A 22346-nucleotide genomic window follows, 5' to 3' on the forward strand; every position below is an offset into this window, starting at 1 on the left:
GTAAGAAAACTTCAGAGGTCCCAGCAGCCCCCAAGGCATCTTTGCTTAGATATGCTGTTCTAATACTTCTCCTGGGAGCCCTGTCACCCTCCAGGCTCTCCTTCAGCTGCTGACACTTCCTTCATCCCTGTGCTGCCCACCTCTCACCTCTGCATCTCCCAACTGGTTTGCACCCACTGGATCCCACCCCACAGCCCCCACGGGCAATGGCCACTTCACCCAAGAGCATTTCACACTGCCTGTCCCTCCTACTGGGACAAGGCTCAGACTGGGAAGAGGCAGAAGGAAGCAGGGAGAGTGAGCCACACACAAGTCATGCTTAGCACAGGCTGAAGCAGCACCAAGCCAGCCAAGGAAGTGCCCAGCAGCTGCTCTCCCTCCTGCAGCTCCAGTACACACTGAGCAAAGCTGAAGCTTCAAGATGCATTTCTGCACCTTTTCCAGGGTGGGCACAATTCAAAGCAAGCCACATGCAAACTGCTCCCTCAGGGTCCCTTCCCCTCCTTGTCCTCCATCAGGACTCCATTGCTCCTGCCTCCACCCTCCCCTCTCCTGCCTCTGCCTTTCTGGTGCAGCTGTTCCTGCTTTGGGCTCTCATGCACACCTGTGCCCAACCCCTTCCCTCAGCTATGTGCACTTTAGATGAAACTAATGAGGTGTTACACTGGTGGCAAGCAGGGCTTGTATTTTACAGTGCAGACACCCTCCTCACTCACAGACAGCAGAGCTCTTCTACTGCCACCCTACAATTAAGCAGCTCTGGTTTTTTCAAACAAATGGAAATGCTTCCTGAAAAAGTACAGGCTGTCTGTGGAGGCTGGGTGTAAGAATCTGTGTTACTGCATCCATGTAATTAACATTGGCTTTCACCACCCAGAGCCAGAAGAAGCAGCATCAGAGACCTAATGCAATTGACAGCTTGCCAGATACTACTGGCATTACCACTGGTAAAGGCAAATCAAAGCAAGTCCCTCTCTTTTTGAATAGAAAGCATCACCATGAAATGGTTTAATTTTCTTAAGGGTGAAGGAAGTTAAACTTTATCAAGAAGTAAGCATGTGTACCAACTTGTATCACCATCAGTTTGGCCCTAAATGTTCAGTGAAGGGCTGTGTTACAGCTGTACAACACCTCTAGGATTTTACACCTATTCTTTAAACCACCCTAACAGACAGATAGATAGATCAAAGAAATATAAAACCACTAACACAAATTGCTACTGGCAAAACAAGGCAGATCAGAGAAATTATGAGTCATCTTTACTGACACCATATGATTTCTCTCTGCCTTTGGCCTCTCACAGCCTCAAAGTTTACATTTGCACAAGTCTTAACTTTATCAGAGAATGTTACACAGAAATTCAAGCAGAAATAGTGTTGAGGCAAAAATTCTTAGCAGCAAATTCTGGAAATAAAGAAAACAGCAGATAGGAAGACAAGGTGTTGGGAGAGTTATTTCATTGACACAGCTATGCAGGAAAGAAGATTGGGACAAAAGTGCTGTTCTGAGAAACAGAAAATGCTGGACATAACCCCAAAAGAGAACTAAAGCCTTGGAAAGAGCTATAAAAAAAAGTAAAAAAGATAAGGGACTGTGTTACCTTTACAATAATCATATACCTTAGGGCAATGGCCAATTCTCTTCTTCCAAAGTTTTTTAAATGACCTGCATGTGCATTTATAATCTGCCAACTTTAGGGATTCTAGATAACTATGTATGTAACATACACAAGCATCAACTATTAACATTTAGATAATGAAAAAACTAATTCACAGATTCTGGTCAGGAAACAAACAACTCAGAAAAGCCTTCACTGGGGGTTGCAGCAGAGATTCTACACTGCAGCAGGCAACAGGCAGTGCTCAAAGCCTGATCCAGTGTGGGATCCTGACTGTCTGACACCAACACAAATTATCCCTAGTGACAAGAAAACCAGACAGACTTGGTCAGCTGACATCTCATACCCAGCTTCTCTCTGCAGTAATCACTCTTAACAAAGCTAAGCCTCAGAATGAGAATTGTTCTCTATCCTTTTCTTTTCTGTCTTACTTCCTACATAAACTGATGACTGAGGTAACAAGTCATCTTACACAACACACTTCAATCAAGGCCTGCAATGATACATTAGCAAGAGCCTCAAGAAGATGATAATTTTTCAAAATAATACCCTGTGTGCACCAGGTGTACAGTGCAAGGACTACTAGAAGCTCCCAAAAGCTGCAAGAGATGCACCAGCAGGGTTTGGAAAGGGCTGAAAAGAACATCCTGATGAACTGTATGAAGCCTTTCCCAGACAACCTGTGACAGGAAAAGAGGACACAGCCTCAAGCTATGATAGGGCAAGCTCAGGTTGGATACCAGGAAGAACTTTTTCACTGAAAGTAGGGTTAAGCATTGGAACAGGCTGCCCACAGAGGTGATAAGAGCTATCATCCCTGCAAGAGTTCAAGATATGACCGGATGGGGCACACAGTGCCATGGTCTAGCTGATCTGCTGGTGTTTAGTCAAAGGCTGGACTTGATGATCCCAGAGGTCTTTTCCAACCTTAATAATTCTGTGATTCTCAGTCTAAACTGTGCCAGCAGAAGCATATATGTACCAGTGGGAAATCATAACAAAGCAGAAGCAACATATTATAAAAAATATAATAATAATTAGGTCTTGCAACAAAAAAGATGTAAACAAGCACTGAATAAATGCAGAGAAACAGCTGCAGTTTTGGAGATACATTATCAGAGGCTGAAAGCTCCTACTGGGACGTTACATTTCAGGAATGGCAAGGCAATAACAGGTTTGCATTACCCCATAAGGCCGCACACAGGATCTCAGAATTGAATCTCTTCTTGTATTTGCGAATCTCTGGGGTGTCGCTCTGTGGCCGAGTGTTTGTGGGGTTCACATTGACAACTGATCCTTTCCGTGTAGGGTCTTGCCTTATTGCCTCTGATCTCATTGCTTCACTAGAAAATCCTACTGAAAGAAAAAAAAAAATAACGTGCATGTAATACCCTTCAAGTGCTGGATTCTGGACATATAATTTTTATATCATACAAACCAAATCAGTAACTGAGAACAGTGAGAGAGTCCTAATTTTTGTAAGAAATGTAAATGGAAAAAGAAATTAAATTATGCAATCCGTTGCAAAACAAATAAAAAGCATGATGGTAACATTCTTAAGTACTTTAAAGAGCCACTGAAGTCACTGAACCCTTTTTTAATTGTTGTCTTCAGCTACTTTACTTACCCACAGAAGTCACAGTTGTCCCACTAGATGGAGAAATCTGTAGTAATCTGGGGTCTATAAAAGGTGTAAAGGAGGAGGAAGATTTGTGTTTCTGGAGTGTGTTACTAGCGGACTGAGTCTGCAATGTAAATTTCAACTTTATTAATATTAATGACAATAAAAAGCATGGATAACAAACACCAACATTTTAAAGGCACTATGGAATTATGCTACAGAGCCTCCCCAAGCTTTTATACTTCCTTTACAGATACACAAAGCACTGCAGGCACCACACCTGAGCTAAATACATATGCACACTGCACATGTTACAGCAAAATGCAATTAGCTGAATTGTCATCCCTGAACCTCAGCTGCTAGCAAAGCTTTTTAGTACAGACCACTACAATCAGGCACAAAGCAAGGGAATGTCTCTCCTTTTGAAAACCTGCTTAAATGTGTGTATACTGTTTCATCTGCAAGCTGCCCACTACCTACAATTTTTGAATTTATGAAGCATCTCTGAATTGAGGTAGTTAATTAAATTATGAAGTTTGATCTCTTGGCTTGTGCAACAAAATCAGAACCATCTGGGATCAAGCATTCACTTCTATGATGGACTATGTTTCAATGTTCACTACTGTTCATTCTCCCTATTTTGTTTAACCTGAGCCTCTTGCCAGAAAGCTGCAGCAGATTCTTCCACCTTTATTTGACAAAGCAACATATTAAACCTGTATCGAACAAAGGGGCTCATTAGTGTGGAAGGTGTAGCAAACAGTGACATGACACTATGAATATGTAGTGGATAAAATCACTGGTGCTTGTTGAGTTATGAGGTCTAAACATGAAAAAACATAAAGAAGGAAAGAAGACAAGTGAAACAATGAACTGTTAAAAGTTGAAATGGAACAACTTAAAAACCCTTGCCAGTTTAGTATTATAGTGACAACATATCATACTGAAGCAGAATGGGACAAGTGGAAAAAAAAAAAAGTGTGTATATATAAAGAGTGTGCATGTGGTAAGTTATACCGAGCAGTACTGGGTTTTTGCTCAGTTTTATGCAAATATTGTTACAAGACACTTCTTTAGCATCAACTCATCTTCAACCTCTAATCTTCCTAAGCCTCTACAGAAAGAAATAGCAATGGGTCTTTGGAATTTATCCCTGCCCTGAACAGCCCAACACCAAAAGGCTCCTTCATCACCAAGCACTGCCACAGCCCCCACTTCCCAAGCTGAGTTAACTGAGCCCTGCTTACGTATTGCTTAGACCAAAGTAACGAGCAAGCGCATCTCTGGATCAATCAAGTGATCTCTATAACCTACAGGAGTGTGCTTTAGAAAGACCAAAGAAGAATGAAGCACAGCTGGAAATGATGTATAAAGCTAAATGAATTTCCAGGAGGAAACTCTCCCTCCCACCCACCTGCTATGTGGTTAAGAAGCATTTTTGATTACGTGGTAAGCATGTGCATTGCCATAAACCTCCCCAGCTCACTGCAACCTCTCCTCATCACGACACTTGCACACCTCCATGGCAGGACTCTACCCTGAGAAGCAGCAGGTTCTTTTCACCAAGTTTCGCTCGCCCTGTACCACCCCCTGCTTCAGAGGCTCTCCTGTAAGCCAGGCTGGCCACGCAGCCAGGAGTGGAGCCACCAGACAAGGCTCCCTGCTCACTGCTGGGGCTGGTAAGGGGCAAATGGCCCTTTGTTCATTTGTACATGTGTTAACTCCTCTGCTGCAAGGGGTTAGCACATGTGAAGGACCAGGCTTTCCCACCTGCACTCGGTAAAGGAAGGCACCCTCCTGGGATCAGCCCAGGACAGCAAGAGGGAGCTTCCCCCATGGTAAAGCCTTCTCCACGTGGACATAATCAGTGCTGGTGGATAACAGTCATCTTTACACAGCTGCTTCTCAGAGTACACACATACTTGGAAAAAAACCCAAATACTCTCCCCCATTCATTATTCCAAAATAACAATACCTCGGGCTTTTACAACCCTCCCAGGCAACACCTGATTTGTTCACCCAGCCCACATGGCAAGCTTTAGTGAGCAAAATCTCTCCACAGCCACTTCCTCTCCCATTGGGTGAGTTTCAACAAGCAGCTCCTCGTATGTGTGGAGAAACTAGTCCAGCCTTTACTGACAAAGCCAAAATTAACTGCTAATTCTGAAGAGGCACATTGCTTGCAATTAGCCTGCTCCCGGAATAAAACAGAATTAAAAAGAGTATTGGCTTGAAAATGCAGTAGTCAAGTTTAGTTTAAAATGAACGCCATGCAATTAATGACTCACTAAAAGGAAGCAAAAATAGTAAACTGGCAAGTTTGGCGTGGGACTGCTCTAGAGTTAAGGGCTTCTTACACAGAACTGAAATGTGTTATTTGGGAGGTGGGAACAAAGGTGACAGAAAAAAAAAGCAGGGGAGATTGGCTGGAGTTCCTTTGCAAACTAGCTACTAGGCAATGCTGCTATAACCCTATGAAAGCAGCCAGCTGTGGTGTAAGACATACCTCATTAGTAGTTAGCTTGTCCTGGGGTGTCTGTGGGGACATGGTGGGTGTCGGCTGGCTGGAGGATGGGGAGGAGGAGGTGGAGGAAGTGGAGGAGGAATGGCTTTGCTGTAAGAGATCTGGCAAGAGGTGAATGCGACCGGCAAAGCCATTGCTCTCATGATGGCTGGCACGCTTTTTGTCAACTGTACTCTGTAGAAAAAACAGGCACACTTGTCTTGCTCAAGTGCTGCTTAAAAGTCTATATCCCTAACAACCTCTCTCCTTCTCTCCCTCACTTCCTACCTTTTCACTTATTTTTTTAGTTTTTTATTTTTTAAAAAAGCTTCTAATCTGCGCTTTGATGCCTGCATGGAAAGGGAAAGTGGGCAGAGCTACTAGAATTCATGAAATTCCCACCAGCAGGCAAATGCCTGGTTCATGTGGTTGACTTGCACAGCCAGTTCCACAAATTAAGAGAACAGCAACTGCGCTGCCAAGTCCAACACCACAACAGGGACAAGCACATTTTTTGGGGGTGGGGTGATGATTTTTTTCCCTATTGTTTTGTTTAAAACTAACTTAGACGCTAAGCAGATAGCAGTTTGGACTTTCTGGAGAATCCCTTCAGCTAACTATTTAAAACAATAACCATGAAATCTTAATTTTCAAATAAGAGGACTCAGTTAAGAAATTGGCATTCAGTTGTGAAACTCAGAAATGCAATTACTGAGGAAACTCCTATAAGCTAGCACACTCATTAACACACAAGCTCATTTAAAAACAGGGAACCATTATGTTTCAGAGGCACAAGAATACAATATTTTCAGAATCAAAGGCAACAACACAGCACTCTACTCTGTCCACATTCTCTGCCTCACCACCTATTTTGCTTCTCCCCACACCAACTGTTGTGTGAATTTGCATGTACATGTGTGTGTATGTCATCTGGGTGGTCTGTATGCCCTAAACTACAGGTTCAAAACAATTGTAAAAAACCTTGAGTGCTCCCACCCCAGCTCCCTCCCAGCCTCACTCCTGAGACACAGATTTGGTTCTGTGCTAAAACTAAGTTTTTCCTCCAGGTACTTGCTCCACGTATCTGCAGCTTTTCTACCCTTCTCTCCCACAGACTTTGAGATATCTGCATGGTGCTGCCATGAGTGTCACTGGAAAGCATGCAGAACAGAAGCAAGGGTGAAGGGCTACTCTCCTCTTTGCATGCATCAAACATCTTGCTGCTCTGAAATTCTCTACAGCTGCATCTTGATAATACGAACAACAAATATAATGTAGAAACAGCATGGGTGAATGAGCGAGTGGGTTAATGAGCACAGAAAGGGTGCAGCACTGCGCAGGGAAGGAAAAGCAATACCTGTCGAACAATTAAGGTGCCCTCCTTAGAAGGAGTCAAGGCAGGTTCACTCTCCACATCATCATGGACAATCATGGTTTTTACTGACTCTGTTTCACCATTGCTCAAGTTCAACGTTGACCTATTTGTTAGACAAGAGATAACTGGAGTGAGACAACAGCACTGGTGCCCTGGCTGTCACTGGCCTGCATCAAAGCATACTCAGAACTAATTTGTATTATAGCCAGAGTGGAATATTTACATGAGCTGCCTAGAAAAGCCTCTCTAAGAAAAAAAAAAAGGCAAGATATTGTTGAACAGTTTCTTGTTTTGGAACAAATGATGGGAGAAGAGGGAAAGGACATTGAGAAGACTATCCTTAGTGTTTGAATATATGAACATATGAGGCTGCTATGTCTTGCTCATGGATTGCAGCAATCTGAAAGAACTAACATACAAGCCAAAATGCTAATGTCCATTTCCTTCAATCCCCAGTAAGGCAAAACAGATGCAAAACACTGATAGAGGGACTAACACTGCTCGGACATCATCAGGTCCAGAAGTAGATTCATCTGCTCCTTCTTGTTCCATATCATCATCTTCCTCATCTGTTGTCCCTGACTCCTCACTCGAGGACGAGTAATCCGTTACTTTATGTGGAGGTCGCACATCCTCCACTGCTCGCAGCTCCTTCGCCAGTGCAGTTAAATCCTGTTGGGAGAGGGAAGAAAAAAATGTTAAAACTGATGTTGCAAGTAAGAGAGAAGAAAAGTTTGCAAGACAAACCCACAGCATTAGTGTCCAAGTTTGTTCACTTCTGTGTTTCCACTGCCCCAGTAGTACTGTTTCCTTTGACTTACTCATTCCTAACAGTTACCAAAACTCACTTTCTCATAAATTCATACACCAGAAGAGCCAACCTAAGGGGGTCTTGCCATATCATAAAAAAATATGCATACTCTTGAAACCCAACCATCCTGATTTATGACTAACTGCAGTATCATAAGAGACATAGCTACTGAAGAAAGTTTCAAGGAAAGATAGAAATACTGTGAAAAACCAATGAGTTTCCCAAGATACAACTGGACACAGAGCTGTAATCAATTGTAATAGCAGCCAGATGTAGAAAATGTCAGAAATCTTTCACAGAAAGCAGGAAAAATGTAAGGTCTTACCACTTCTCCCTGCACCATTCAGCCCAGCATTGGCACATTCAGGTCAAATGCACGATCATTGGTCCAGCCCCAGGAAGGAAGCACAAGATTGAAAGAGAGAAAGGCATGGATTAGGAAGGAAGAAATCCAGAGAGCAGAAATAAATCACAGAAAGAGTGCAAAATATAATGTTTGCAGTACTGATGTGCACAGGCAATTGCACAGCCCAGAACATGCTTGCCAGACCCAGCTGATCAACATCAACAGCTGATGTTCACCCCAATGGCACTGAAGGAAGCTCTCAGTGTACTTTTTGTGAATCTACTTAAAAAAGAAGGAGGACAGGGGAGGAGGATGCAACTTACAGCAGGCTTGATAGGTCTGAAGACTTCCTTTTTCTCTTCAGGCTTTTTAGGTGCACTTTCATGGCGCTGTGATGGTGAACCCTCTGATTTGGATGATGCTGCACGTGCCAAGACACCAAAAGGAACACAGAACAAAGCAGATTAAGCAGGGAGCTAAAGTATGTTTTCTTACTTCACTCTGGAGTGAGGAACACATGGGAGGTGACTATTAGGAGTGTCTGACCACAAGACCTAACTTTCACTGGTTCACTACTACATTGTCGCTGAAGGACTATACAAAAAACACCATAAGCTGTGATTTGTATAGGTGCAACTGACCTATGTCTGAAGCCAAATAAACGGTCACAACAATTGTAAATCAAAGAGCCAAGTGTGGCCACAAGCTGGAAAACCTCCATCATCATCCAGTGTAGCCCAGCTGAGACCTATCCATGGCAGTCTGCATGCTGTCAACAACCACCAAGTATCAGAATGTGCTCTTGCACACATAAGAAAGGGAGGGAGCTGTGAGGGCATGGAGACTGGGCTGTTTGCACATAGGAAAGTGCAGCAGTGCCTGGATGTGAATTCAAGAACAATGAAACAAATAGTTTGAGAACAATTTCTGTGCCTGCTGCCTTTCCCAAGCAAGGATATACGGCCAAGAGGGTACAGAAAGCCAACCCAACTCTGACACTGCATGCTCAAAGGTAGTTCCCTGTGAGGGTTATCATCTTTAATTACTGAGTGCTTCACAGCATCATAAAATTAGAAACACAGTGTTACAGAGGGTAGGAGAAGGACTTACATCTCATCCTGAACCGCTCTCCAGACCCACTCTGAGAGCCAGGGTGGGAGCCAGGTTGTGAGCCAGAGTTGCTTGAGCCAGAAGAACTGCCACTGCCTGGCCTTGGTACAAGCTTCTCCACCCTTTCCCACAGCAGACGAGGCTCTATATTGCTGTATCAAGGGAGGAAAGAAACTCTTTGTCACACACACTTCAGCCCCAGATTCCCAGCTCTAAACTGAAGCATCACTCTCTCTCTCAGTGTTTTGCTAATAACTCAACTGAAAGAACACTCTAATGCTGAGATCAGACCATCAGTAACGCTTCACAACCCAGGCACCAGCTCCCTTTGAAATAACTTTTACCGTACTTATGATGGTCAAAAAAAAGTTTAGGTGGGTATAAGCTACTCCTTTTATTTGGAATTATCTACCTGCCTTTCTTATGTATATAACCTGAAGTGGACAATTCTCTCAGCCTGCATGCAACATCAGAAGGGTCCTAGGCACTAAACACAAACCAAAAAGAACAGAATACCCTCACCCCTATCCAGTGAGCTAATTCCACGGTGGCCTGCCCATGTTGCCCTGTTGAGCTCAGGAGCCAGCTCTCTCCTCCCCCTTCCTGACCTTGGGTGCTCTGTGTCACAGCCCAGGGAAGCTTTTTCCCCCCTCTTAAAATCTGGTTCTGGCTAAGAGGCCAGAAAATTTCTGAGCTCTCATCACTTTAGATGTTACAAGCCCTCCTGCTGCCAGTAATCCCCAAGGTATTCCCTGTTGCACCAAAAGGCAAGATATTCATAAACAACCACGTTTGTTCCAAAATTTGAAGGTTATTTGAAATTATTGCAAAAATTACAGGGTAGGCAACTCAAATGAGAAGAGGAAAGAAGAAATTTTGTTAGCATTTGTTGACACATGCGCCACATCAAGAGAAATCAATCATTACTGAAAAGGGATCCAACACCATCTTCCTTTCACATCCTACAAGCATTGCCAAAAGCTGTCTGGAAATGCCTGGCTTCCCATATGCCTTTTCCTTCCAATTCAAGAAAAGCAAGGACACATAGGCTTACAAACCTCGTGGAATTCCTTTGACCTGCTTGGTTATTTTGCTGCCCAGTGCCCTGCAGTGGGGAATCACGGCGGGACAGGACTGGTGATCGGGACGTTGTTCTCACAGGTACCTTGGGAGAAAAAAGGTTCTGTTAAACCCATGAAGAGGACAGACAGGACAGGACGATAAAACTTCTCCTGCCACAAAATATATTCTTAAGATCTTAACAACATGTTTTAAGTACAAGCTAGCATCAATGACCAAAAGCAGTGAACAAACACCCACAAAGCCAAAAGCCTTAGCTGTGATGCTGTTCAGAATTTGAATAGAACTTGATGTTTAGTCTTAACATTAAATAGCGTTTAATGGTTATCACACGAACATGTACACACCCCGCTACTCTCCCAACTACTGAGACATCTGAAAAGAATATGGCATTTTGACTGAAGCAGGGGAGGCACAAAGCAATTTGCTGAAACAGCATGAGAATTAGGAGAATAAGCTCAAGGGAACCAAACAAATGCCCGGGAATGGATCAGCAGAAGGCAAAGACTGGTGGGGGGGAGCAAGAATATACTCAGAAGAAGCAAATCCCAGTGGATGGGAGGGGGAAATGGAAGGGGGAGAGGAGGAGGAAATATATTGAATGTTTCCTTTTTGTTCAGATCCATCTTAATTTTAAATAAGTGTATGATTCATAGTTTGGGTTACAAACCGATGAAGAGGAATATTAACTCTGAGCAATAACCTCAGGGATATTTTGAATTATTTCCTGAATGTGGTAATTATTTGTTAACTTTGCATAATAAATTGTTTCTCTGAAATAGCTGCATTCTATAAATAATTACCAATTTTATCTGAAGCTTCAATATTGTACTTCAGGTTGATTATCATTAACCCATTGACTGAATACCTACATTAAGAACTGCCTTCCAAAATACTGTTACCAGTGCTGGCACAAGGGCACGGTCTTCCCAGTGCCCAGGGCATCACATCCTTAAGAAAACTGTAATTAATAATAAAAAAATAGCACACATCTGTCTTTCTACTCCTTACCCTTGGAGGCACCTCGTCACTGTCTGATCTAGCCCAAGCCTTTTGGGTGGGGTCGGGTACCTCCGACTTAGAGTCAGAACTCTGATTAAGCACTTCACTGCGTGAAGGTGGATATGGGTCCTGGGAACGAAGATGGTGATGAGCAAATTTGGGAGAAGGGTCACTGAAGGAATGGGATCGCGAGACAGGGGAAACATTGTTCTTGAGAGATGCCAGATGGGACCACTGTACCTTACAAGAAAACAAAACATAAAACATTCAATGCGCTCAGTATAACCGGCTTTCCAATTAACACAGAATAAAGGCAGGTGGGGCAGGCAGAGACAAATTGGTTATGGCATTAGGTAAGCGTGGGGTGGAATCGATGCACTTAAAAGCAAGGCAAGCGCCCAAGGAACGTAACAGACTGAAAATACAGCACATATGCAATTTCTGTGGGATGCGCTCTCCACACACACGGACACTGGTGCCCAGAGGGAAAGGGGATCCAATATCTGCACCATGAGCCTGAGCTCAAAGGCCACTCAAGACAGAAGTCACCTTCTGTTCCCTGGTCTTCAGTGGGCCTTGGCCAGGTCTCATGGTGGGCTGGGAAATTTGAAGTGGACATCCAATTGGAGCAATGTACCAAATTAAAGAATGCTGTAAATTGGGTAAACCAACAGACATTTACTTTTTCTAACAAATTCAGGGACTGGATACAGCTTGAAACTTTTGGAGAAAGACCATAACACAAAGCCTTTATTCCTTTACAGTTATTGCAATATATATAAAAAAACCATAATATATATTGTATATAGTATACATATGTACAATGCATATTATACTTACACCATATATGTACCATATACTGTACATATATACATATTTATACACAAAGTACACACACACATTTACATGCACACATATTCAATTACACACACTAAGAAGGCATAACAGTGACTAAGGAGTTAAAACTCCATTAGGATTTCCACTGAAATCCATATTCCCTTCAGCCTACTTCCTCTTTGTGCTTAAGCCTGTGTTTCAGAGTTAATTTCTGAAACTAAGGAGGAGGAAAAGTCACAACTGAGGAACATGCTGTTTTCACTCCTAATGATTAAGCAAAACTTTGCTTTCAATCCCAGTTTCAGTAGGCTGGATGTATTTGTTTTTATGTTATTATTATTTCCTCAATTTTAATACACACAGCTGTTGAAGAGCCTGATTATCCTTAATAAGAGTGAAAGACACAGACTTTAAAAGTAACTGGCACAGAGTATGAAGATACAAGTTCAATATTTTGAAATAGTCATAGAGGTTTGAATAAAAGCCAGGAAATAATGAGCAAGAGATGAAGTTCTGTCCTGATTTCTCCCACTCTTCCGTCTGTTCAAATTCTCCTGTTGTCCAAAAGAGTGGCAATACCTAGTCATAATCAGGGATGGTTTTAGTTTGCACTGTCATCAACAGACTTTATGAAAATTCTGCATAGAAACAGAGGAACTAAATGCAGAACTCTACAGTTTAATTTAGCATACCTAAACTGCTCAGAATTCATGGGCTATGGCTAACTTTTAGACAAAGGTTACTTTTTCAATTCATGCCATAACTCCTATGGGATCAGGTGTCAAGATCTGAAGGCTCTTGGTTAGAAAACAAAAGAACAATGGCTACCATGCAGCTTAGTGGTTTCAACCTCTTCTTGATTTTCCAGGGGTGGTACAGAGTTTTATTTAGCAACTGCAGGCCTACTGACAACAAACTTGCTTTTCTTAGACATGTTTTGCAAACTCTTTGAAACAGTGCTCACACTGCTAAAACCCACTTGTTTAGTTAGCTTTTTTTTTTGCAAGAATTTTAAAAACCAAGCAAGTGCACTTTTTTCCTGAGCATCCTTTTTAGTAGTAAAAACCTTGCACAGAGCAAATTCTGAATTGCAAAATGCTCTGCAACTGCCACCAGCATTTAACCCACTGTGTCACTGCTGCACAGATAATAATGGGGTACAACAGTTCTAGTCTAGCTCTAACATGAAAAAACCCAAACCAAAAAAATACACCAAACCCACAAATCCGTTTATCAACAAAAAAAGCAAAAATAGACAAAGAGCAAATCTACACAGTAAGCTGTTTTGTGTAATAGTACTACCCTTTACAAAAGGCTTTTTAAGTGCAAAGATCTGCAAATCTGAAGGAAACACGTTAGGACTTCTGCATTCCCTGCAGGCTCACCAAGATTTTCCTGGGCACTTACCTGGGGCTCCATTGGCCTCTGCAGGGCAGGCTGAGCAGGTTCTGAGTTTCCATTGGAAAAGGACTCTGATCTTGAAGGCACTGGTGGCTCCAACACTTTGCCCATCTGTTTAGACTGTGCTTCAGGGGAGCCCTGATTAGTTTTTCTAAATCTCTCCTCCACCTAAGCCAAAATAAATGGAGGTTAAGCCTTGAGTCAGTAAAACCAATTACAGTAGAAATACAAAGGGGAGTACCACCTTTTCTTTACTACAAAGAAAGCAAATACATTTGGGGTTTGGCAGGATTTTTTCCCTACCACTTTTGCCAGCAAGTACACTGAGTGAACTCCACCAAAGTTCCAAGTAGGCCAATATGGATAATCCATACTAGGGAGAGAGGAGACACAGGAGGTAGCAAGATGTGAGATATGATGAAGGACCATTATGGGCCTTCTTTCTGCCTAGACTAATTTTCCATCAGTACTTTCCTCACAGATAACAAAAAAGATATACCTAAACAGAAACAACTTTACAATATAAAAGTATTTCCCACTGCTATCCTTTACTTGAGCTGCCCACCTTATGCAAGCAATGGTTTTGGATTATCTGCTTTCCTGTTCTTCTCTCTTCAGCAACAGAAGAAGAGACGGGAGATGTTTCTCTACCAGGTAACACTGGAGTCTCTTCAGCTTCAGGCTCAAAAGTGTAGATCTTATCTCTCTTATCAAATACTCTCAGCACAAACTCAAAGGGTGTAGAGGACAGTGACATCAGTTTGTTTCCTGTTCTCAGGAAGGTGTAGAATTGATCTTATGTTAACCTCAAGAGCTTGCTGAGGGGAAGACTAAATCAGAACGTGCTCAGTCCTCAGCAGACCATGAAGCAAGGTCCCCATGCAGAAATGTCACCTCTATCAAGGCCACAACACTGACAACAAAGTGAGAGGTATGAAGGACAAGAGATGGAGGGAGGCTACAGGCAGAAAGGAAACAGCCTCTCATTTCCTAAGAAAGACTGTTGCCAGAACCAAGGCAGCATGTGCCAGGTAAGCTACCTCTGAGGAATGGTAAACTCACAGTATTTTATCAAAGCACCAAAGATCAAACTGGAAGCTTGGGATGATTTAATTTGCTTTAGGCCTTGTGCCCAGAGCACAAAACCAGTATTGGGATGATTTCCTAATGTTCCCTAGGAGTGACGGTCTGGAGAGACTGGCCTCCAGAAGACAGGCAAGTTTCCAGATTCCTCGCCTCAGGTGGGCTCCTCTACAAACCCAACCTGCCTCTGCATTCCGAAATTTGAGGATAGTTGCCTATAGGGACAAGCAGACAAGTTTCTGTTAAGGTCTACACAAAACACACCATGTCTTGGGAAGAGTGCAACAATAATGGAGGCAAGCATCTTCACCATGCAATCATTTTCACCACCGTGTTCAACTTCATAGAGGCATTCTTTAAAGTCTAAAAAACAGGCCAGACTCCTTGTTATGAATAGAATAAGGAAAAGCCTCAAGTCTTTCTGTCTGAAGCAACAGGTTTTCACATCTCTAGCTGTAGATTATAGGAAATTTCTTCTACAAAGCACATAAACTGCACGAGCGACATGTCCTCAAAACCAGACAAGTGGCAAGGAGATAGAATAAATTCCTGGACAGAAACAGTTCCTATTCCAGTCATCTGACTGTCTGTACCTGGAAGTGACATTAAGTTGTAATCTTCCTGCTGTTTCCCAATGCAATCTTAACTTAGAATTCCTTTTCCTTATCTCCTCGCTGCTACTGCAATGAGGAAAGAAAACTAATCACCAATAAACTTTGCCAGGCAGGAAGGTCAGTCCACTTCACCTTACCATCCCAATATCAGCATCTCTGTAGGTGGACACTTTTTCTGGAGAGCAGTATGGCTGAAAGTATGAGGCACAGAACACTCATTCCAATTCACTGTTTTTTGTAAGGAATGATGTCAGAGTTAATGCCTGCTGCTAGGATTAAATTGTGCCATTCCCACTGCCGGGTATCAAGACCTTATGGCTATACTTCTATCACATTTTTTTAAAGACTATTATACAATGATCTCTGGAAAGATCTGATTACCAATCAATTTTTCTGTCTTTACTCTTTTGGGCTACAGCAATCACAAAAGAAAGACTACAACAGGAAAAACAACTGAGTCAGTGGTTCTCCTAAAGGATGGAACACTTAAATCTTTTTCTCACCTTTTCAGCTCTGAAAGGAAAATGAAGCAGATACAGTTCTGCATCCCTCTAAATTCCAACCAGCATTCAGGCTGGACAGAAGTGCTAGACTGGCTATGCCTTCACTGAGGTGGGCCAAGAGCACGCAACAAGGACAAGAGGGCAGGTTCCATGTCTGCACCATCACATACCAGACAAGTCTGAACTTCTTCCAAGTAAGAAAGACACATCAGATACTTCAACCATCAAACAGAATGGATGAGATAGGACAAACATAGTTTATTAAGAACCTGGACAACAGCATCTAGAATAAAATGAGTTTGCGTTCACCAAGCCCAAACAATAGTACTTCAAAGACTAAGAGGCCCTGCTGGATGAAGCTGAACCAAAAGCTATTTTATCATGTTTAGCAGGCCTAAATATATTTTCTGTTCTTGTTCCAAAATGTATTTACCTAGTTCCCACATGCAGGTGATGAATGCCATTAAGAGCTTGGACTAACATTGCCCAGTCTGGTGGTTTGTGGGCAGTATGGTGCTCAAGGGAAACACAAGAATAAGATCACTGAAAGAAAGCCAAATATACATCAAAGAGGTGTTCACTTGCTTACCAATGTTACTCATGGACCAGTGAAGACTCACTGAAAGGCACAGCACTTCAGATAAACTTGTAAGTGCCTGAAGTCGAAGAAGGCAGCACCATAGAGTTTCAAAAGAATCCTAGTGATCTCAGAAAAGAATACTTAACATTTCAGAAATGAAACTAATGAAATTCAGGTTTGTGCTCGTGAGAAGGAAATTTTGAAAAGTGTAAGTTAAAACACCAAATGTGTACACATGTGCTAAGTGTTAACATCCATCATAGGTTTGTGCTTTCCAACTCCCTCTCAATTTCAAATCACCAGTACTTGCCAGAGACACAGACCACTGGACCAACAGTTCCTAAGAAAACATGTCTGATGAAGCACAGATACAACTTCCTGACATGATACTTCGAAAACCAGGCCCCTTAGTCAGCAGCCTTCCAGACCTTCTTTCCAAATTTTACACCTCAAAAAGCCTGAACTCCAGTGATTGCAGCAGAAGTACCCAGAAGCTGCCCTAGGGCTTGAAAACCAGTAGCCAAGAGTTAAAATATCCTGCTCCTTATGAGTGGTGCTTTGGTGTAGCAGAACTGCAGCCATGCTGATGGCAGCAGGCAGAGAAGCAGTTAGCAGACTCCTGTTCACTAGCAGGACTTACCTCACGTGCTCTTTCAGCAGGCTCATAGTGGGATTTAGGCTCAGGGGTATGATAGCTTTGTTTATTTCTTTCTTGCTGCTGCTGCTGCTGCTGTTGCTGCTGCTGCTGCTGCCGCCTGTGGTCGTGCTGCAGCGACAGGAGGTAGGCTTGCTCCTGCTGCAGCTGCCGCTGGAGTCGCTCTGCCTGCCGGTGCTCCTCCATCTCTCGCCATCTGTATTCCTTTGAGAGAACGGGGCAGGAATTCAAGACATGACACTGACTGTAAGGTGGATGTGTCCCTACCAATCCCATTAAAAATGCACCTTTCTGGTGGCTGTTTTGTTTGTTTCTTTGTTTTATTGTTAATGTGTAACCAAGAGCTAAGTTAGACCCATATGACTTGTGTCTTATGTTGGGAAAGTCATGAGTGTACTGCTAAGCTTGACATGATTGGAGAGTTATGACAAAACTGATTTTTATTAAAGGGAAAAAAAGAGTTGTTTATACTAAATCCAGTGTTAAGTTCATAAAACAATGATTTAGACCAACACTAGGCCATTGTATCCTGGGGTGGATTTACATATCATGTGTGCTTTTGATCTGCAACACAAGCACTCTAGTTCTTCACTGAATGCCAAGGTCTGTTCAGAAACTCGACCACCACACCAGAACCGTTCCACTTTAACATAAAGCCTCCTCTTATTGCCCAGAAAGCAGTGTGACCATACAGCACTTCTCATATGTGCCTGTCAGCCCACAACACTAGCATAAATGGCCTTTTAATCAAGCTCCTTTGTTGTCATACTGTCAGTGCAGCTGTGCCCGACTGAGGGAAGCCTAGGACTGGCTGGATAAATGGATCCTATAGCTACTGAACAAAACAGATACAGTGCTTTACCAGTAACATGGCCTGCTCCTGGAGCAGCTGCTGCTGTAGAATTTCCAAGTGCCGCTGCTCCTCTTCTAGCTGTCGCCTGATATACTCCTGTCACATAGAAATTACCCAGCAATAAATTTATTCAAAAGGAATGCATCAGAACCCCCTGGGTGGAACACCACACGCTACTTCCCCAGTTCAGCTTTATGAGAAACTCACTTCAGGATGGATTAGTGCCTGCAGAACAATTTAGGAAGCTCTGCCTCCTGAGCATTACATTTTGGCCCCTCCTGTTCTGAAATGTGCACTCCTGCAAATGTTGCCGGCACAGGCCAGTGCTCATTTATGTATTTTGGAAGTGGTTTCAAGAAGCAGCAAAATGCACTTGAAGGTTTTGGTAAGTTAAAACACAGCAAGTCTGACTCAACACAGCCAATACAAAGTCACATGCAAGTTGTATTAAACATTAGTGTGTTGCACTGGTGCGATGAACTGTTAGCAACAGCTAGAGCCAGGCATAGTGTAGGCAGAGCTGGAGCAAGCTCCCCCAAACGGGCTCTGCCAAGTGCAGTTGGGACCTGCCCTGCCGAGTCTCCCCTGCCGCCCTCACCAGAAGCCTCTCCTGAGCAAACACTGCCAGCCTTGCTGAATTATGCGATGGTTATGACACAAACAAACATCCACCAGGAAACGGAAATTAGACCAAACTCACTTGCTCTTGCCATCTAGCCACCTCTTCACCTGCAGCCTCAACAGGTCAAGACATTAACCCTCGCTTCACCTACCCCTAGAAGAACTCAAACTCTGAAGCACCAAACCCAAGCTGGTAACATCCTATCATGCAATTAATGGAAGTATGTAACATGTGCATGCGCACACACACAAGCACACGCACACATTTACAGTGTATGCATAAAGAAATCAATGGATCAGTGATACAGTGATGGGAGTTATAGAAAGTCTTGTGACAGACTGATGAGATACACCATACTGCTGTTACGCACATTGGCTGAGCCACAGTTTGAGTTAACAAAAATTCTAAGAGGGAATGTGTCTTTTCTTCTAAAAAAAAGAATAAAAATTCAGAGTGGTTCAGCTTGGCCACACCAATTAACCATTTGTCTTTACTGGCACTGTGCGTAATTAGCATTTCAACAGTTTAAAAAGCAGCTGGGGGAATACCCGGTGTCTGCCCAAAAGCAAATTGCTATGCTGTAATTAGAGATTTTCCATATATTTATTCCCATTGGTTAGTCTTCTCTCCTTTTGACTCAAGAATCTTTGAAACATACACAAACACAATAAAATTTCCCAGTAACACAATCATCAGTGATCTCAATACAGTGAATTTATGTAAGAAAAAATTAAGGTATGTCAGGCCAAACCCAGCATTCCTGAAGTTAATGGGAAATTTACAATCAATCAGTCTCTAGGACAGAAATTTTGGCCCTTTATTTGCAATCAGCATTTTGCAGTACATGCACAGTAAGTATTGCTCTGATTATCACCCTGATTGAAGTTATTAAAGGATTTTAAAACATGCAGATTTCATGCATAAATACAGCAGCTGAATTTCACACTTTAACAAGTTTCTCAGTTGTACTTTCAATGTATTAAGGGCACACTGGCATAACTTAAGATATACTTGTTGCCTGAATGGGCATACGTTACTGATTTTAAACAGAATAAGAGAGGGAAATTGCATATTGAAGTTTTAGGATGGAAAATCCTGTGCAGCTCAAAGATTCCATCTCAAATGCAGAGTACACAACGTTCATGCCAGTGACCAATTCTGTGTGCTAGAAGTTGACACGCAACAGAGCTACCCTTCTCTTGGGAGGCCTTCTGATCAGGGGCACGTCCTGCAAGAACCACTGATCCAGCAAGACAAGCCTAGAAACAGTTTTCAGTCCCAGTCATGATTTTGCCAATTCTGGTGATTTTAGTCCAGCCCAGGGGCATGAACTGAATTTAGAATGAGTACTGCAACAAGACTTCTTTTTTTGAGAGAGTATTGAGGCTGCCAGAATTTTCCATAAAGCCCTACAATCCTATGTTAGTGCACTTGCTGTCAAAAACAACAAAGATGAAAGAGTTAGTGTTACATTGCCTCTAAGCTGATTCAGGCTTACTACTTTTTTAAAAATTAAATTAGAATTTAGAAGAAACAAACGTATTGCACATATATCTGTATTATGGACTCACCTGCTCCCTTTCTACCCTCCTCTTTTCCTCCTCTGCTCTTCTTCTCTCTTCCTCCTCCTTACGCCTCCTCTCCATTTCTTCCAGACGTCTTTTTTCCTCCTGTTCTCTCCGCCTCTGCTCACGCTCTTGTTGCCTTCGAGCTTCCCTTTCTCTTCTTTGTTGCTACAAAAAGGGAAAAGAAACCACAGAGTTTTACTTTTGCTGTTATCAAAGAAAGAGGTGGGGTTGTTTTCTATGGTGAAGAGCGGGATTTACCAGGACTAGCAAGCTCTGCAACTGAGTGACAAAACAGTTTATGCAAGTGCTCCACCAGGAAACCAAACTCATACCCAGCACACATCTATCCCTAGAAGCAACCTCACTTAGACACTCTGGTTTCTTCATGCACACACAAAATGTCATGTACTATATTCTTGCTGACAATCAGGGTGTGGAAACTTACTCCTCTCTTCAAAAAAGGCTAACACAAACCCCAATCCTCAAACAACTGTTGAACTCAAGAGATGACAACTTGACATCAACAGCCTACTTGTTGCCAAAAGGGAGTGATCAGCCCTACTAAATCAGCTAACTCAAATGCCAACTATCTGAACTTTCCCTAAGTAGCTTGTCTCTTAAAACAGTCGGTCTGCTAAGAATTTTGTAGAGTTGGCCCAACAATCAAGCTTAATTTCATGCACTGCCCAAAACTTTGCCTAAGAGAGAAGGAAGGCTGGCCAACAGCACTTCAGCTCCTCCCAAAACATCAAATGGACCTTTATGTAAAAGAGGAAAAGCAGCTACATAAGATTTACACTTACACAGATAAGCTTCCACACATGACCCAAATACAAACAGGTGCTGATTAGGTGTGCTCAAGTCTGAAAAGAACCTGGAAAACAGCTCTAGAAAGCATGAACTGACTCATTTATGTCTATGGAGCACCATATATGACTTCACAGAAGACATTTTAGATGCCCATGTAGTCGTGACCAATTCTTCCTGCACTCCAGCAGAAGCATCCAGTTACTCCACCTACCTCGAAATCCCAGGCAGCCTCCCACAACTGCCTAAGTGTCAAAAGACCCAGCTGTCTCCTGTTCAACCATCAACTGGGAATATCACTATATTTACTTTCTTTATAGGTTTCTACAACATACTAAAAAAAAATATGGAAGAAAATTAAACCAAAAAATAGCACACACAAATTTAATCCCAAGAACAAAAATGAAAACCTACATTGGTTATTTGTCATCACGTTTATGTTCAGGTTAATACTATCCCAAATTTCTGTTGGAGCAAAGCTGCCACAGAATTGTCTATGTTAAGATACTTTAAATAGTCCAGCAAGGAAGAGCACTCAAAGCTTTACTTTGGGTTCACAAATGCAGTTACTGGTGTGAGTTTCATAGTTTGCTCAACTGAAAAAGCAAAGGCTGATCTACACTTGCTGTGTTACTTCGTGGGATGAGCTTTCTCTGCTTGGAACATTTTCCTGCATTACTATGAAGGAACTGAAATATCAACAGCCTTTCCATCTTCTGGAATCTGTTCTGACATGACAGTGGAGAAGAAATACTAGGGGGGAGGAAAAAGATGGCTCTTGGGTTTTCTGAGCTTTTTTGCCAAGAGAAATTGTGGATGTCCCATCCCTGGCAGTGTTCAAGGCTAGGCTGGATGGGGCTTTGAGCACTGAAAGATGTCCCCTGCCCATGGCCAGGAAGTTAGAGCAGGATGGTTTTTAAAGGTCCTTCCTACACAAACCATTCTGTGATTCCACCAATTAGTACCACTTAAATAATACAGGCTGCTTTCCAATTCTCTTTCATTAACTACAGTTTGGGGGAAGATGTGACTTTCCTGGAGACCACTGCAGAAACACACCCACGCTGTAACTATCATGCCCTCTTCCCTGGCCCACAGCATCACGCTGGCTTCACTACCACCTTCCTGTGCCACAAGACAAACTCTTTTATCCCCCACACTTTCTTTCTGGATCTTCTCAGAAACACAGCTTCCTTGCTCTTGCATCTCTTCTAACTAAATCCATTTAACAGCCTTTTCACTCGCGCTTAAGCCAACTCTCCTCAATGAATGTAGATATAAAAATAGCAAAAGCGCTGCAAGGCAGCTACGGCACGCGGTGCATTTCATAGGTTTCACTGCTTCCCCTCCTTCATTT

The 22346-nt window shown here is 42.6% G+C and overlaps 1 protein-coding gene across 1 annotated transcript in view; it reads right to left on the reverse strand.

Moving 5' to 3' along the window:
* The window catches only part of MAP4K4 (mitogen-activated protein kinase kinase kinase kinase 4), a 165097-nt gene that overhangs the window by 17196 nt on the left and 125555 nt on the right, over positions 1-22346 (reverse strand). The window contains exons 13-26 of the mRNA XM_058019082.1: positions 20186-20347; positions 18002-18088; positions 17125-17343; positions 13711-13872; positions 11476-11706; positions 10443-10549; positions 9385-9536; positions 8598-8695; positions 8254-8262; positions 7614-7789; positions 7100-7220; positions 5746-5937; positions 3246-3363; positions 2804-2974 (exon numbers count right to left, since the gene is read on the reverse strand). Coding sequence (XP_057875065.1) covers positions 2804-2974; positions 3246-3363; positions 5746-5937; positions 7100-7220; positions 7614-7789; positions 8254-8262; positions 8598-8695; positions 9385-9536; positions 10443-10549; positions 11476-11706; positions 13711-13872; positions 17125-17343; positions 18002-18088; positions 20186-20347 — 2005 coding nt within the window. The remainder of the gene's footprint in view (positions 1-2803; positions 2975-3245; positions 3364-5745; positions 5938-7099; positions 7221-7613; positions 7790-8253; positions 8263-8597; positions 8696-9384; positions 9537-10442; positions 10550-11475; positions 11707-13710; positions 13873-17124; positions 17344-18001; positions 18089-20185; positions 20348-22346) is intronic.

The sequence above is a fragment of the Melospiza georgiana genome, chromosome 2 (genome assembly GCF_028018845.1).
Source record: "Melospiza georgiana isolate bMelGeo1 chromosome 2, bMelGeo1.pri, whole genome shotgun sequence".
In the NCBI taxonomy this organism is placed as follows: domain Eukaryota; kingdom Metazoa; phylum Chordata; class Aves; order Passeriformes; family Passerellidae; genus Melospiza; species Melospiza georgiana.